Source organism: Pelobates fuscus, chromosome 8 (assembly GCF_036172605.1).
Source record: "Pelobates fuscus isolate aPelFus1 chromosome 8, aPelFus1.pri, whole genome shotgun sequence".
In the NCBI taxonomy this organism is placed as follows: domain Eukaryota; kingdom Metazoa; phylum Chordata; class Amphibia; order Anura; family Pelobatidae; genus Pelobates; species Pelobates fuscus.
The window spans coordinates 134,307,900-134,322,515 of NC_086324.1; the positions used below are offsets into that span (position 1 = coordinate 134,307,900).

Sequence of the window (14,616 nt, forward strand, 5' to 3'; positions counted from 1 at the left end):
ACATGTGGATAACGAAACAATGACAAAGAACACACATAAGTCCATAAGTGCAAACATTTTCCTGGACATTGTATTACTGATTTTAAACATTGACATGTTGCACATTACATTAACCTTCATGTGATGCTCAACTTTCTTTTAAATGTTTATTAAGTTTTAAATATGTATGTCACAAATTCACATTTAATCAGGGCACACTTTGCAGTGGAGAAAAACATTCCATTACTCCACCTCCACATATTATCCTTAAAGGGACTCTCCAGTACCAGGAAAACAAATCGTTTTCCTGGCACTGCAGGTCCCCCTCTCCCTCCCACCCCCCATCCCAAGTTGCTGAAGGTGTTAAAACCCCTTCAGTGACTTACCTGTATGCAGCGATGATGTCCCTTGGTGCTGGTTCAGGGTCCACCCATGCACCTCCCCCGCCGATGTCATACGGCGGGGGAGACTTAATGCGCATGCCTGGGCCATGCCGCGCACGTGCATTAGTCCTCCCCATAGGAAAGCATTGAAAATTGCTTTCAATGCTTTCCTATGGGAAATTTAGCGACGCTGGAGGTCTTCACATAGCGTGAGGACGTCCAGCAACGCTATAGCACACGGAATGTGTGCTATAATACCGGAAGTGCCCTCTAGTGGCTGTCTAGTGTCCTCTAGACAGCCACTAGAGGAGGAGTTAACCCTGCAAGGTTAATATTGCAGTTTATGAAAACTGCAATAATTACACTTGCAGGGTTAAGGGTAGTGGGAGTTGGCACCCAGACCACTCCAATGGGCAGAAGTGGTCTGGGTGCCTGGAGTGTCACTTTAATCACAGGAAAATGTAGAGCCTAAAACAATGATTTACTGGTAGTTAAGATGAAGCCCCACCTTTCCAGGATGTGAATTTCTAGATTTCATTTTATTTTTCACACTTCACAGAACACTTATTTGTTAAAGGGACACTCTAGTCACCAGAACAACTACAGCTTATTGCATTTCTTCTGGTGAGTAGAATCCTACCCATCAGGCTTTTTGCTGTAAACACTACTTACAGAGCAAATGCAGTGTTTACATTACAGCCTAGTGATAACTCCACTGGCCACTCCTCATAGCTGCAAAAGGTGCTTCCTGGTGCAGTGCTGCACAGTGAGCAGCACTGCCATTTAGTATATGAGGGTTTGCTGATTGGAGAAGCATTGTGATTGTCTCAGAGCACCAATTCTGATGAGGTGAGCGGACAGCAGGCAGGTCAGAGGCAGACAGGGGCAGAGCCAGAAGCTACATACTTGAATACAAGCAAGATTTTACTATATTTAGGGGGGCAAGATGGTGGTTTTAACAATATAGGTTCAGGAATACATGTGTTCCTGACCCTATAACGTTCCTTTAAATATAGGAGAGAAGTAAACATAATAGTAAACATCCTGAGAAATGACGTTCCATTTTAACTTATCAATACATTTTTGAATATTTCTTAAATACAGTATTACCATGAGCGCATTATACATATGCATTATAGTCTCACATGCTTTTAATGGTATATTCAAATATAGTGTACAAGCAACTAAAACAGTAATCAGTTGGCACATTTAAATCTACAGTATTCTCCAAGTATTCCATAGAAGCTTACATGACAATCTATAAATGGCAGTAAAAGTACTCTTTAATGGGACACTTAATGTAGTGGTTCTGAGGCAGTAAGCCTGTCTCTGCAGGCCAAGCAGTGTAAAAGCGGTCTTTCCTAAGAAAAGGCAGTGTTTACACTCCTAAGGGAACCTAAAGTGGCTGTCACACCACAGCCACTACAGGGACTTCCTGGGTTCAGTCTTTCAGAATATCCATCCTGTGCAATGGAATTCTAAATGCTCCTCTTAGAGATGCACTTACTCACTACATCTCTATGAAGAAATGTTGATTGGTGCAGCATGGCGATTCGCCACACATGCGCATTAGTGTCCCAATGCATTCCTATGAGGAAGCACAATATTGGTGGAGATCGGGTTTAATGGTCTCAGTCAGTGGAGGTAGGGTTGCCCAGGCGAGACCGGCACACGGAGTGGGAATAAGGTAGGTAAAACGCTTTTTAAAACCGCTTACAAGGAATTCATTTTAAACAAATGACTCACTTTATGTAGTTGAAGTCTGATTTAAGATTTATACAAGTCCCTGAGGAGCTCTTCTTGAGGTCATGCATGGTGTTCTGCCATTCTTGGGCTGCAGCCCAGTCTGCAATTGCAATGTAGCATTCGCAAGCCTTGTTACCCAAGTAATTGATTACCTCGGGCAGTGGGTCACTTGGTTTTGAAAGAACAGTTTTACGGGCATCACCTGTAAAGCATAAAGAGCATGTTATGTACTCCATGAAACCAGGTGGTTGGAAAATCAGAGTGAAAGATGGCTCATTACTGTATAAGTGCAGACAATAGAAAGTAAGTTACAAACCATTTGAATGCTTTGGGCTTGCAGTATTGCCACTGAAATTTGCCAATTTCAAAATGGATTTATCAAAACCTGTAGTACTGCAATCAACTCCCGTCATGGCACACAAATGTTCTTGATACTCAACAGCTGCCTTCTCAAACCTAGTGACAACATTCAAGGAAGGCAGAAATACATTATCATTAAACTGTATAGTTAAGAAAAAATAAAAAATAAATACCAACAACTTTCTCCTAAAAACACCTAACAACTTTTTCCTTTACAGAGGGCAAATCTCTTGTCTATGAGACACTTTATTTACTTAATGAATAGTGCAGGGTAAACGAACACTTGGGCAATATAGTATAAATGTAAATCAGGACAGACTATGCATCACAAAAGCTGTGAATTAACCAATTATGTCTGGGTTAACCAATTATGTCCCCCCCCCCCCATGCAGTCTAACTTACCTCCCATCAGCTTGTAGAGCCACAGAATTGATCCAAGAAAGGCTTTTTCCAGTGGCAGCTGAGGACCATACAGTCAGACCTTGGATAGCTTCTGGGCATTGAAGTTCACACAAAGCTTCAACTACCATCATTACGGTCAATTCAAACTCCGTACCCTAAAAAAATTATAACTGGTTTAGACATTGTCCATCTTAATTCTACTGCTCTACCTAAAAGCCCATTAAAAAGGAAACAGATACACTTGTTACAATTACAAAACTAAAAAAGGATAACGTATTCAACTACATTCAATATCTTGATAATATTCAATTTAAAGCATTTGAATTCAGTTTTAAAGCCTGGGGCACATGACCATTCATAATCAACTTTAACTTGTTCATTTAGCTTAAATTACTTCTCATTAAGCATAATAATGAGTAAGAGAAACTGTATACAGCAACTGTTCTCACCAAGCAAAGATCTCTGAGGAGGATGTGTGGAGTCGTGTAATAGACATTTTATGTATGTTAACAAGGACAAAACAGCTTTACTTTGCAGCCTACTCATTTTCATGATAAGCTAGGTGTGCAACACAGAATTTAAGAGATGTGCTCGGGAGTACAGGGCAATAACTAGGCACATATGTGTGCCCTCTGGTGCAGATGTTAACCAAAGTATGAGAATGAAAGTTATAAGAAATGAAAAACAAAGTAGATGTAAAATCTAGAACTACAAATGCAGGAAAAACAAAAAACAATTCATTCCAACATGTGACAATTTTTTTTAGGAGAACGTAATCTACAGGGAATAAAAGGACACGTTACCTGGTGCACACAGTTGCTCTTCATTTCTGCGAGTAAATCAAACCCATGCCTGACAGTTACAGCGGGCTGACCAGCCAGCAATCCCACCCGCATGATAGCAATTCGTATTCGTGTGAGCCAGTCCTGGCATGTTTGACGGTTAGTGTAGAAGAAAGTTCTGATGACCTGTGACAGATATTACATTGTATTAATTAAGATGTTTTCAATAACTGATGTGACAATCGAATAGTTTCTACTGAAGATAAAATGAGCAAAAGGAAAATGGTTATGTAGTTGGTAACTGCATATTCTAGTAGCTAATGAACACTTAAATTTACTCACTATAAGTTACTACTCTATGTAAACATACTAAGGCAGCACACTCTGAGAGTTCCTTGTCTCTGGAAATCAGAGAAGAAACAGCTATATATACACCTCAGCATTTTCCCAAGCTGTCATACTATAGTGAACAGAGAAGAGACTAAATCAGATTACAAACAGAAAAATTATTTGAAAGAGGGGATTGGACACTGATGCACTGTTTAACTTCATTATTGGTCAAGGGCAGAGGAATTTGCAATGTGTTCTCTTGTGATCTATGAAGGATGCTAAAACCCTTTGGAGCAGAGTCTGAAAGAAATCGAATTCCCCGGGTAAAAATCACAAATTAATTATATAGCTCTGAATTCTCCCAGGTGTCTGGCTGAAGTTACCACGATAAGAGTCGTGATAGTCAGTGTCAGAAAGTAAAGTAAAAGACAAGGTGGGCTCAAAAAAGGAGTTTAATTAAAAGCTTGCATAACCCAGAAGACTTCAAATATTTATTTTTATTTACGGGAACTTCGTTTTATTTTTTTTTACATTTAGAGCCCCCACCCACCGCTCATGGTTGGGTTCCAGGGGAGGGGGAACAATAGGTCCCCCCCCTCTATTTTCACGTAGGGCTCCCACCTGCCACTCATGAGTGGGGGCAGGACCTATGCTATGTCACCTCCCCTCCCGCATTGTCACTAGGGCCCCCACCCGGCGCTTATGGGTGGGGGCCGGGGGACAAAAGGTCTACCCCCCCCCCTGTTTTATCTTGGGGCCCACGGGGAGAGACACTAAGCCCCCCATTTAGTTTAGTCTCTGTATGTGCAGTGTTGCTTAAACAGGGTCCTCAAACCATGACCATTTCACAAGTCTGAATAAAACCTACTACATATTGGCCACGGCTTGGAAGCAGATAACTCTTCTTTAGACAGAATACATATCACCTGCGGCAAACCTGAAGCTTCATTAAGGGCATCCCTGTCCGAGTTTCTACATTTCTCTGGCAAATCATTAAAAGAATAAACCTAACACACGAACAAAAAAATAAAATCCATAATATGTTGTGGAAGGGTATCCTGGTTTCCTCTTTTGCAAGCAGCTCATTTGGTTCCAGACCCATGAAAATGGGCAGGAATGCAGGAACTAGGTGAAATCAAGCATTTGTCATAGATGACCAACCTTTGGAGGCGAAGTCAATGCATTGGCACATCCTTCATAAGCATTGTACATCAGCTTGTCTAAGTTCTCCAAATACTGAAGGAGGAGGACCAGCCTCAACTGGTTGTTACCATGTCCCTCGTCATTGTCTGCAGTGGTCCACTGAGCAACATCTTGATCTGGGTTCAGAGTATGAGCTGCCAGGCTTCGGATAATACCTTTAGAAGAAAGATTTACATTATTCCAAACAAGAAATTATCAAATGCTCTAGGGATGTTTGGCTGCAATTAAACAACACAACGCAGGGTCAGTTATATTTGCTACCTTAGATATGCCCCTTATCTATTAAGAAAATGAACAATGTTAACAGCTGAAACCAATCCAGAGAGCATTGTTGATGTCAGGATACATGAATGCACAACAACTCTTGATTACATGCAGTTACAATTATCAGTCAGACAGGTAATACGTCTGACCTTAAAGGGTTACTCCAACCACCATGACCACTTCTGGGTTTATATGCTGCCATGGTGGTAGTGACTGTAAGTCCAGAAATATTTGCACTTTTGTGCCAGGAGTTGGTTGCACTCTGACAAACATGACTTCGACAACTCGGAACATACGCACATGTATATTTGTTTTGATATTTCTTATGCAGCTGTAATACCTTCAATAGTTTGGAACGTATCTTGTGCCCTTCCCAGTGGTGTTCGCAGCTTTGAGAGAACTGTAAACTGAGCTGCCTCCCACACTGCCCATTGCCACAGCACAGCATCGGTCTTCAATAGATTGCGGGGAATGGGTGATACATCTGGTTTGTCTAATCGCTGGCAGCTGTGGAATAACCTTTCCAACCAATTATCTTTCCTAGAGATGAAGAGTGGAAAAAAGCCATAAGCACAACATATGATCTTGAACTTTCTCCTAATTTCATATCTAATCTCCTTTTGTGTCTTAACCTCTGTATTAAACAAATTTACAGACCAGCAATAACAAACTAACCTCAATAAAAAGAAATCAAAGAACACACACCAATTCATTTTTTCAAATGCAATTACAAATCTTGAATTCTGATGCATCAGCAACAGCATTCCTCTTGTTTTTGGTTTGTGAGTTTTAAACTAGGAATGTTGGACAGCATATAATGGATATGTACTATATTAAAGCCAAGTCAGTCTATCATTAATAGGGTTATTCACTAAAGCCCAAATGGCCCCGTAATGAATGAACCCATCTGGACTATGAGAAATCCAGAGCACTCTGACAGGCAAGTCTCATTTCTCACAAGACTTGCATGGGAATATTTATTTTCCTGACTTGAAAGCTCAGTCTGTGTGGAGGCCTTATATTGCTAACACAGACCTTATTTTTTTGTGCCACAGTTTTAATCACCTTCATCCCAATTTGTCCCCCTGGTTTAATAGTAGCAATGGGACATAATGACTTAAGATTTTTTTATTCTATATTTTTTTTTGTGCATAAGGTTTGCTACCCCACCATAGCTGTAAGCAACCCTTCAATAATATATATTACATGGCATATTGAATGATGTGCACAATTTTTTTAAAATAAACTTTAATATCAGGCTATTCGGACATGTACAGCTGTGAGATGGGTGAGTTAATGACAAGTTTAGTTAAGAAAGAGTATTACAAACAGGCCAAGTACCATGCTTTGTAATTAAGCTAATGGGGGTGTCTACCCTGAATTATGATTAACGCCAGAAAAACAGGGAGTACTATTAGACCTCAGCACCACCAGGAGTAGGAAACAAGAGTAGGGTGTAAGTAACAGTAGAATAACAGGTGAAATATGCATGACACCAACGTATAACTAAACAGGATAAGCAGGCTAGACTAACATATCATTATGGACTTCCTAGGTAATGCCTAGCTACGCTTGCTCAGAGAAATTAGCTAGCGACATGAGGAACCACTGGGACTAGCATTTGCTCTGTATCCAAGTAGCGGCTTGCGGTGGAGTGCACCTAATAGGGGGTCCAGACTTAGCCGATGCCCAAGCTTGGGATGTTTGTGGGAGGGGCGTGTAGGGCAGTAAAGGCTGCGACACGGTGCACTGGTTCCTTAAGTGATGGTGCCCCGTTTTTGTATGGTTCAAGAAAACCAGGTAAGTATTTGAGGTAAGTAATGTGGTCAGAAGCCTCCTGATATAGTGCAGCAGTTCTTAAGGAATCACAATCTCTGGGATTCCCCCGATTTTAACTTTCCGGCTCCTGTGCTGAGCCTCCATGTCTGGGCTTGTTGAAGCTCTTTGTTCGCGATTCTATCATTCGGCATCGTGTGGTAAGTTCCTGCATGTCCTCTTCCACTTTCCTGACTCGTCCTTCCAGGTGGTGTATTTCCTCCCGAGCGTTGGCGAGGTCTGCCACAAACATCGTGCGAATATTGTAGAGAAGTGCTTTAATGTCTCCTTTAGTGGAGGGCAACTCGTTGTCCTCACCTGAGGAGGGGTGGTGCAGTCCACCAGTGTTTGGGAACTCATCCAGCACTTCTTCAGAGGAGGCAGAGTTGCCATTTTCTTTTGACGCGGGAACTTCCGAGGCCTTAGCTGGCCGGAGTAAAAGGAAGCAGATTTGACGGGTCCCTGATGTTTAGACTTCTTAACTCATTCTGGGTTGTAAATAGTAGAGATTGGTAGCTGAAAATGCTTTTTTCAGGCTTAGTATGGTGGAGCTCGCCTTGCACCTGGGATATAAATGACTTAATTTGACCTTTTGTGGGCCTGAAGAAAAGAAGATTTAAAAGAACACTATAGTGTTAGGAATAAAACTGTAGTACTAACACTAGAATGTCCCTCTCACGTGTGGACCAAGGGAGGTCCCTTATACAAAAATACTAAAATAGGGGTTTTAGGGACCCTTAGGCTTATTAGTTTCTTTTTTTTTTTTAACATGGCTGCTGGTTAGCAAGTGTTGATCAGCTATCACATGATTAAACCATGCACTGCAAAGGGTTTAACCATTTGTCTACTGGCAGTGCTTTCCTAAAAAGTAAGGGAATTCTAATATCCAAACCGGCCTCTTGCTCAATACTTAATACATGTTCTGGATTCTGTACTTTGTAAAGGGGTCAGAAGCAAAAAGCACTGATTTTGAAGCATCCATTGAATGCATACATCGAATGAAATCTGAGAATTGCCATTATGGTCGGAATGCGGACAGTTTCCCCGGATTATGGCCATCTGAACAAAATCTGGGGTCTAGTGAATAATGATTTTTCTCATTGCCGAGATAAAACAAGTGGCACCAAATCTTTCTTATTTTAATAGCTCTCGTCAGAGATACTACAGATGAACGACTGTAGAGCAGGCCTAGCAAAACTGAGGCTAATGACCATAACAGTTATTTAAAGAGAAGAATGTTCTGTGTAGAAAGTGAATACAAGTAAGTTGGGGTGTTTCTCTATACAATAGGGCCAGAAATCGTCCAGAAGGAAAACAAGGCAACAGTTATGTTTATATATTTAAAAAAAAAAAAAAAAAAAAGGGAAATCTAAAAAGTATAGCTTTAAGCTCCATAGAAACAAAAGAAACATGACAAACATACCCAGATCTATGAGAACTCCCATACAGGATAAAACTAACGACATCGGAGAAGTCTTGTGGGTGGAATGTGTTGCTGGGAGATTTGTTCATGTGGTTTCTTATTGCAGTGGAGATTTCCTGCATTTCAGTGTGGTTGGTGTTGCTATTTAATAAAAAATATATAAAGTAAAACCCAAAAAAATAAATAAAAATGACTCGTCAAGCAAATATTGTTCATTACATTTAAAAAAAATAACAGAAGTGATCATCATCTTTAATCATACCATGTCTCAAAATAAAAGGAACACCTAGGAAGAGCCCATTAATAGAGCAACAATAGTGCCTTCAATATAAATAATTCTACACATATCATGGATTTGGATTAGAGAGGAAGAGCTCCTGAATTGTAAGGGCAGTCTCATAACCAACAGTGTTTTCTAATGGCTGACACAAGTAAATAAATATATATATTATACACATACATGTAATATCCAGCTTGTTACTGCAAAGCAAATAGTGTGTGAACTGCCATTCATGATGTGTGTGGGAATACAGAACTTTAGCAGAAAATATAAAAAAAAGCAATGGATATGGGAAGAAAAAGGTCCATTGGGATTAAGTAACCAGATAAACTGAAAGGACTGACTAAAATGAAGAGGCAGATAGGTTATAACGCTTACAGAAAGAAGATATGGAAAAGATAGCGAAGATGGAGAAAATGTTACAGCATCATAGAGGAAAATGAGGTAGTTGATTGGGAGAAAGGTAATTTAGTAGTTCTCGTATGTTGAACTACTAGGTTTAGTGAATTATTGTTGGATATATTACTTTGTATAGTCCCTCTGACCTTCCTTCTAATAGCACAGAGAGCATTATATAAGTTGTCTCTGGTTATTATGGTAGATGCAATGGGATCTTCTGTACAGCCAGATCACCACAGCTGTAAATCCAGCAATTAAAAATAACACCATAAAAAGAAGTGTACCTTAAGACAATGTCTAGGGGAATAGACTTCAGAAGTTTCCCAAAAGCTTGTCTGACCCTTGATGTACTGGACATGAGCTGAACACGACACACGTCTACACACCTAGAGAGGATTAATATTAATGAGTCTCCAACTGCTGACCAACACCAAAAGCGAGCAGCAGATTATCAGAATTGTATGTCAAGAAAAATATAGCAAACAGTGTCTATAAAATAATTCACCTTGCATGTATTATAATAACTGATGTAATCCATTAATAGGACAAATGACAATATCATCACAATTTAACACTTTTCGTGACTATTTGATTGGCTGACTTTTAGTAATGCACAAGAAGCCCACAATAGATCAGTACTAAAAAGTTTAACAATTCTGGATCAGTTATGTTAAATCATATCACAGTCTTTATATTTTTCTATAAAAATTCTAACACAATCAGAAAATAAATACAATATAAAATAGGGAGTACTTTGCCTAATGTACATACTGACTTCTGGCTACTGTGGCGAAGGGCAGAGCTTCAAGCAGCTTCTGCCTCATCGTCTTGCCACACAAGTGTGTGTATGTATGCACATGATATATATATATATATATATATATATAGATAGATATATATCTGTCTCTCTCTCTCTCAAATGAAAAACTCTTGCACTGCAGCCAAAAAAAATTAGTAGTACCTGGTGCCATTTGAATAAAGAAGAATCATTTGAAAAATCCGGTAGTGAGTGAGTGAGTGAGTGAGTGAGTGAGTGAGTGAGTGAGTGAGTGAGTGAGTGAGTGTGTGTGTGTGTGTGTGTGTGTATTTATTTTGTAATACTTATTTTTTGCAATATGCAAAAAATAAGTAAGTTTGTGATAATTGAATCTGGAATTCTGACTACCCCAACTTACCTCTGCAGAAGATCTTCTGGCAACGATGAGGATAAGATATGTAGGCTGTTACAAGCTTGTAAGCTGATTGTCACATCTTCAAAAAGTGCTAGTTTAAGAGGACAAAGAAAAGGTATAATTAGCACTAGCTTCAAAACATACAGCTGGAATGTGCAACAAATCTTGGTAGACTTTCAAAAGCTCAAATAATTGTCAATTTCTTGGCTGTCCATAAAAGAATAAGTTTGTAACTAGTCATAATAAGAAGAGAACGAATGACAAATTAGTATTAACATTTTTTTTTTCTTCAAATGTTTAAACTTTTTTGGAGGCAAATAATGTGTTACAAAGTGTAAAAAGTTGCATATCAAAAAGACTGATATTCCGATGTAAGAATTACACGAAAAGCAAAAAAAAAAAAAAATATTAGACTCTAAATATAAAAACACACAAAGAGATAACCGAGCCTTACTATTGGCCAGGATTCCTTTGCAGAATGTGTAGAAAGAGGACAAGGAGAATAATGGAGCGTAGGTGTCAGATTTCTTCATCAGCGTGGCAACTTCCAAAGCCCACAACATTAAAAGTTTCCTGTGGAAGGGATATTAGTTTAGGACAGTCAGTGGCATGGATTCTCAAATGTCGATCACAGAAGTACCCAAAAAGCACATCTCCAGCCTCACTGTTCGCAATGAATCATGGGAGTTGCAGTTCTTAACAAGCTGGGAGTCTAGTTTTTGGAAACCTCTGATCTTTTATTATCACACAACACTAGTCTAAAGGTACACAAGACACGAAAACAGGTGTTTGGTCACTCTATTCTCCATTTATTGCTACAGAAATTGGCAGAACCAATAAAAAAATATATAATGTAAAACTAGAGTAAAAGTTTATGAATATAAAGAAAACACCATACAACAAAAACCAGCCCACAAACAGACAGCAATCTCTAAAGGTATAATAAAAGCCACAGCTGGCCAATAGGGCAGTAAATATGCCCTTAATATGATCTGCTTGTAGTAATAAAATTATTCACTTGAGTGTCACCTCTTACCTCGCATCTTGGCTCAGATTATCTTTCTTTAGCAGCATTCCCACAAGGTTCAGAATCACAGAGAAATGCTTCTTTGTGGCAGTGGTAACTGTACTGATCACTGCTCCATCAAATAAAGATGGAGAAGAGGAACTGAGACTACTGGAAATAAAATGGTCATGTCTGCAAAAGGACAAAATAAATAAATACATTTTGAATTTAAAAACTGGTTGAAAAAAAAAATACATATATTGGTCACAAATGAAACAAAGGGACAGGCATTAAAAGGAACCTCTTTGTTACCTTGACCTCGGCACGTCTCTGATTACGCTTTTTCTCTGTCTAATGTTTAATCTGGCCTGGTTTAGTCTAAGGCCCGGTAATACGCAATTTCCTAGTCTTGTCCCTGGCTATCCTAAATTCTGCTTGTTGGGGTATTACACCGTGACACCTCTAGTCCCGAAAATAATCATTATTCGGGACTAACTTTCTTTACGTCCAACCCCTCTTAACATTAAAAATGAATAAATAAAAAGATTACTTACCTCCTTTCCAGGACTACTCTGCTACAGCCTCCATCCAGCTCCACGTGTTGATGTCAGCATCCAAGCTGATATCACCCACAATCTACTGCAATACATTGCATTTCATAGAGATGTACATTGGAATCAATGCTTCCCTATGAGAAGCATTTGATTGGCCATGCACGCACATGTCTCCAATACTACTCAATGAGAAGCATTGGAGTGGAAAAGAAGCAACACCTCCAGGATGGGTGGGCATGGGGGATAGGAAGGATTACGTTGACCAAAAACAGCAAAAAAAAATACAAAATATTAAACTCCCTTCCATTACTTTGCAGAGACCAATTTTTCTCTCAATCCAATCTTCCTCCACTGATGTCACTCTCTTTCGCTTAAGGGAGAGGGGTGTCAGAGATGCGTAGAACAGAGGAGAGAGGATACGGGCTGTGCCATCATTGGCTGCCTGACATCAGTAGGCTGTGCATGCTGACAACAGACACCAAAGTTTGCACAGAACTTACATTAGCCAGATTGGGCTGGGTAATGATGCTCCAATGACATTGCCAGAGATGGTGTTACTCCTCTGGAAGTAGAGGGGTTGCATTCTGTATGAGCACATTTCAAAGTAAAAAACTGCACATGCAGACTGCAGGGACAATGATCACTACAAATCAGTGAACTAAATATTCAATAAGGTTTTAGGCTTTACTAAAGTTGATAGATATGACTAACAATGTACTTTATAACAGCAGAATGCATTTAATAATTCACTCCCTGCCCGATATGATTCATTCTTACATTTAAGATCGTTAATATGCTATTAAGTCACTTTTCAAACACTTGAACTTGAATGTTAATATTAACATTTAATGTTTTGCAGTGCACCTAAAAACCTGTTTACTACACAGATTAATTTAAAACTTCTCAGCAAAAATATGTCTTGTCTTTGTAAGATGATGCAAGAATTCTGAATAAGCAGAAAAATATCATAAAATTATAATTGTGCTGACGGAGGAGGCTAGTCAGAATAATACACCCAGGTAAAATGCAAATACGGTAGTGTAAATATGTGAATGATTAAGAGGACAACAGAATGTACTAAAAGTTAAAAAAAAAAAAAAAAAAATGAATGCATAAGTATGCAGTTAAGACTTCAGTGTCAATCAGGCAGAATTTGCTGAACATATCAACAAAGGAACTAATACAGCAAAAAATAAAGTTTACTGCAACTTAAAACACTGGCCATCACGATGGTAAGTTTACCAGTACACATGCGTTTTTTTTTTTTATATATTTATAAAGAAATTTTAGTTTTAAAATAGAATTTGAGTGTTCTAATATAAAAGCAGTTAAAATGTATAAATCAATTTGGAAGCATTACATTCCAGAGCAGGTTAGCGACAAAACAAAAACATTGCTCTACATAAACTTCCTTACCTAGTACAGTGTGAATATAATGTGTAGAGAACAGAATATTGCACAGCTGGATAGTGGGTGGCTATGTCATTGTGTACGACCATTATATTCTTACTCAGCAATGCAAACATGGTGGGGGACAAAGCCCACATCTGAAAAAAAAATAAAAAGATTTTTTTTTTTTTTTTTTTTTTTAAAAAGCATCCAAACCCAATTTAATTACCAACACATAAAATAGGCTTTATATATCACAATATTCTACCCAAAGGGCGCAAAGCATTTGTGCACACCTTTTCCCAGTCGCAACCAAAACAGCAACGCTGCCATGACTACTTATTAAAGGACCACTCTAGGCACCCAGACCACTTCAGCTTAATGAAGTGGTCTGGGTGCCAGGTCCAGCTAGGGTTAACTAATTTTTTTATAAACATAGCAGTTTCAGAGAAACTGCTATGTTTATCAATTAGTTAAGCCTTCCCCTATTTCCTCTAGTGGCTGTCTCACTGACAGCCGCTAGAGGCGCTTGCGTGATTCTCACTGTGAAAATCACAGTGAGAGCACGCAAGCGTCCATAGGAAAGCATTATGAATGCTTTCCTATGTGACCGGCTGAATGCGCGCGCAGCTCTTGCCGCGCGTGCGCATTCAGCCGACGGGGAGGAGAAGAGGCGGATCGGAGGAGGAGAGCAGGAGGAGAGCTCTCCGCCCAGCGCTGGAAAAAGGTAAGATTTAACCCCTTTCCCCTTTCCAGAGCCGGGCGGGAGGGGGTCCCTGAGGGTGGGGGCACCCTCAGGGCACTCTAGTGCCAGGAAAACGAGTATGCTTTCCTGGCACTAGAGTGGTCCTTTAACTTGGGCAACATTATGGAGATAGGAAAGCTAAACCACTTGAGAAATCTCCCTACATGAATGAATTAGTCAAAAGAACATAGAATTAAACACATTGTTGAAAATTCTACTGTTACAGTCTGTTGTAGAGATTAAAAGCTAGTATGCTTCTGGTGCGGTCCCAGAATTTCGTGTCAAATGGTTTAAATGGTTTGACAAAAACTGACGGTCCCTAAGAAACAGAAGTTCCTTGCTTATTAGAATTCCTGATTAGGTTATCAAATGACTCATTGAAAA

The 14,616-nt window shown here is 39.4% G+C and overlaps 1 protein-coding gene across 2 annotated transcripts in view; it reads right to left on the bottom strand.

Annotated features, from left to right (window-relative positions):
• Nucleotides 1–14,616, bottom strand: part of SMG1 (SMG1 nonsense mediated mRNA decay associated PI3K related kinase) — a 112,643-nt gene that overhangs the window by 56,393 nt on the left and 41,634 nt on the right. For both annotated transcript variants that reach the window (XM_063430323.1, XM_063430322.1), the window contains exons 14-25: nucleotides 13,515–13,645; nucleotides 11,575–11,736; nucleotides 10,993–11,111; nucleotides 10,542–10,629; nucleotides 9,651–9,752; nucleotides 8,688–8,828; nucleotides 5,790–5,989; nucleotides 5,144–5,340; nucleotides 3,674–3,838; nucleotides 2,871–3,025; nucleotides 2,425–2,564; nucleotides 2,109–2,310 (exon numbers count right to left, since the gene is read on the bottom strand). In XM_063430323.1, the coding sequence (XP_063286393.1) occupies nucleotides 2,109–2,310; nucleotides 2,425–2,564; nucleotides 2,871–3,025; nucleotides 3,674–3,838; nucleotides 5,144–5,340; nucleotides 5,790–5,989; nucleotides 8,688–8,828; nucleotides 9,651–9,752; nucleotides 10,542–10,629; nucleotides 10,993–11,111; nucleotides 11,575–11,736; nucleotides 13,515–13,645 (1,802 nt within the window). The remainder of the gene's footprint in view (nucleotides 1–2,108; nucleotides 2,311–2,424; nucleotides 2,565–2,870; nucleotides 3,026–3,673; nucleotides 3,839–5,143; nucleotides 5,341–5,789; nucleotides 5,990–8,687; nucleotides 8,829–9,650; nucleotides 9,753–10,541; nucleotides 10,630–10,992; nucleotides 11,112–11,574; nucleotides 11,737–13,514; nucleotides 13,646–14,616) is intronic.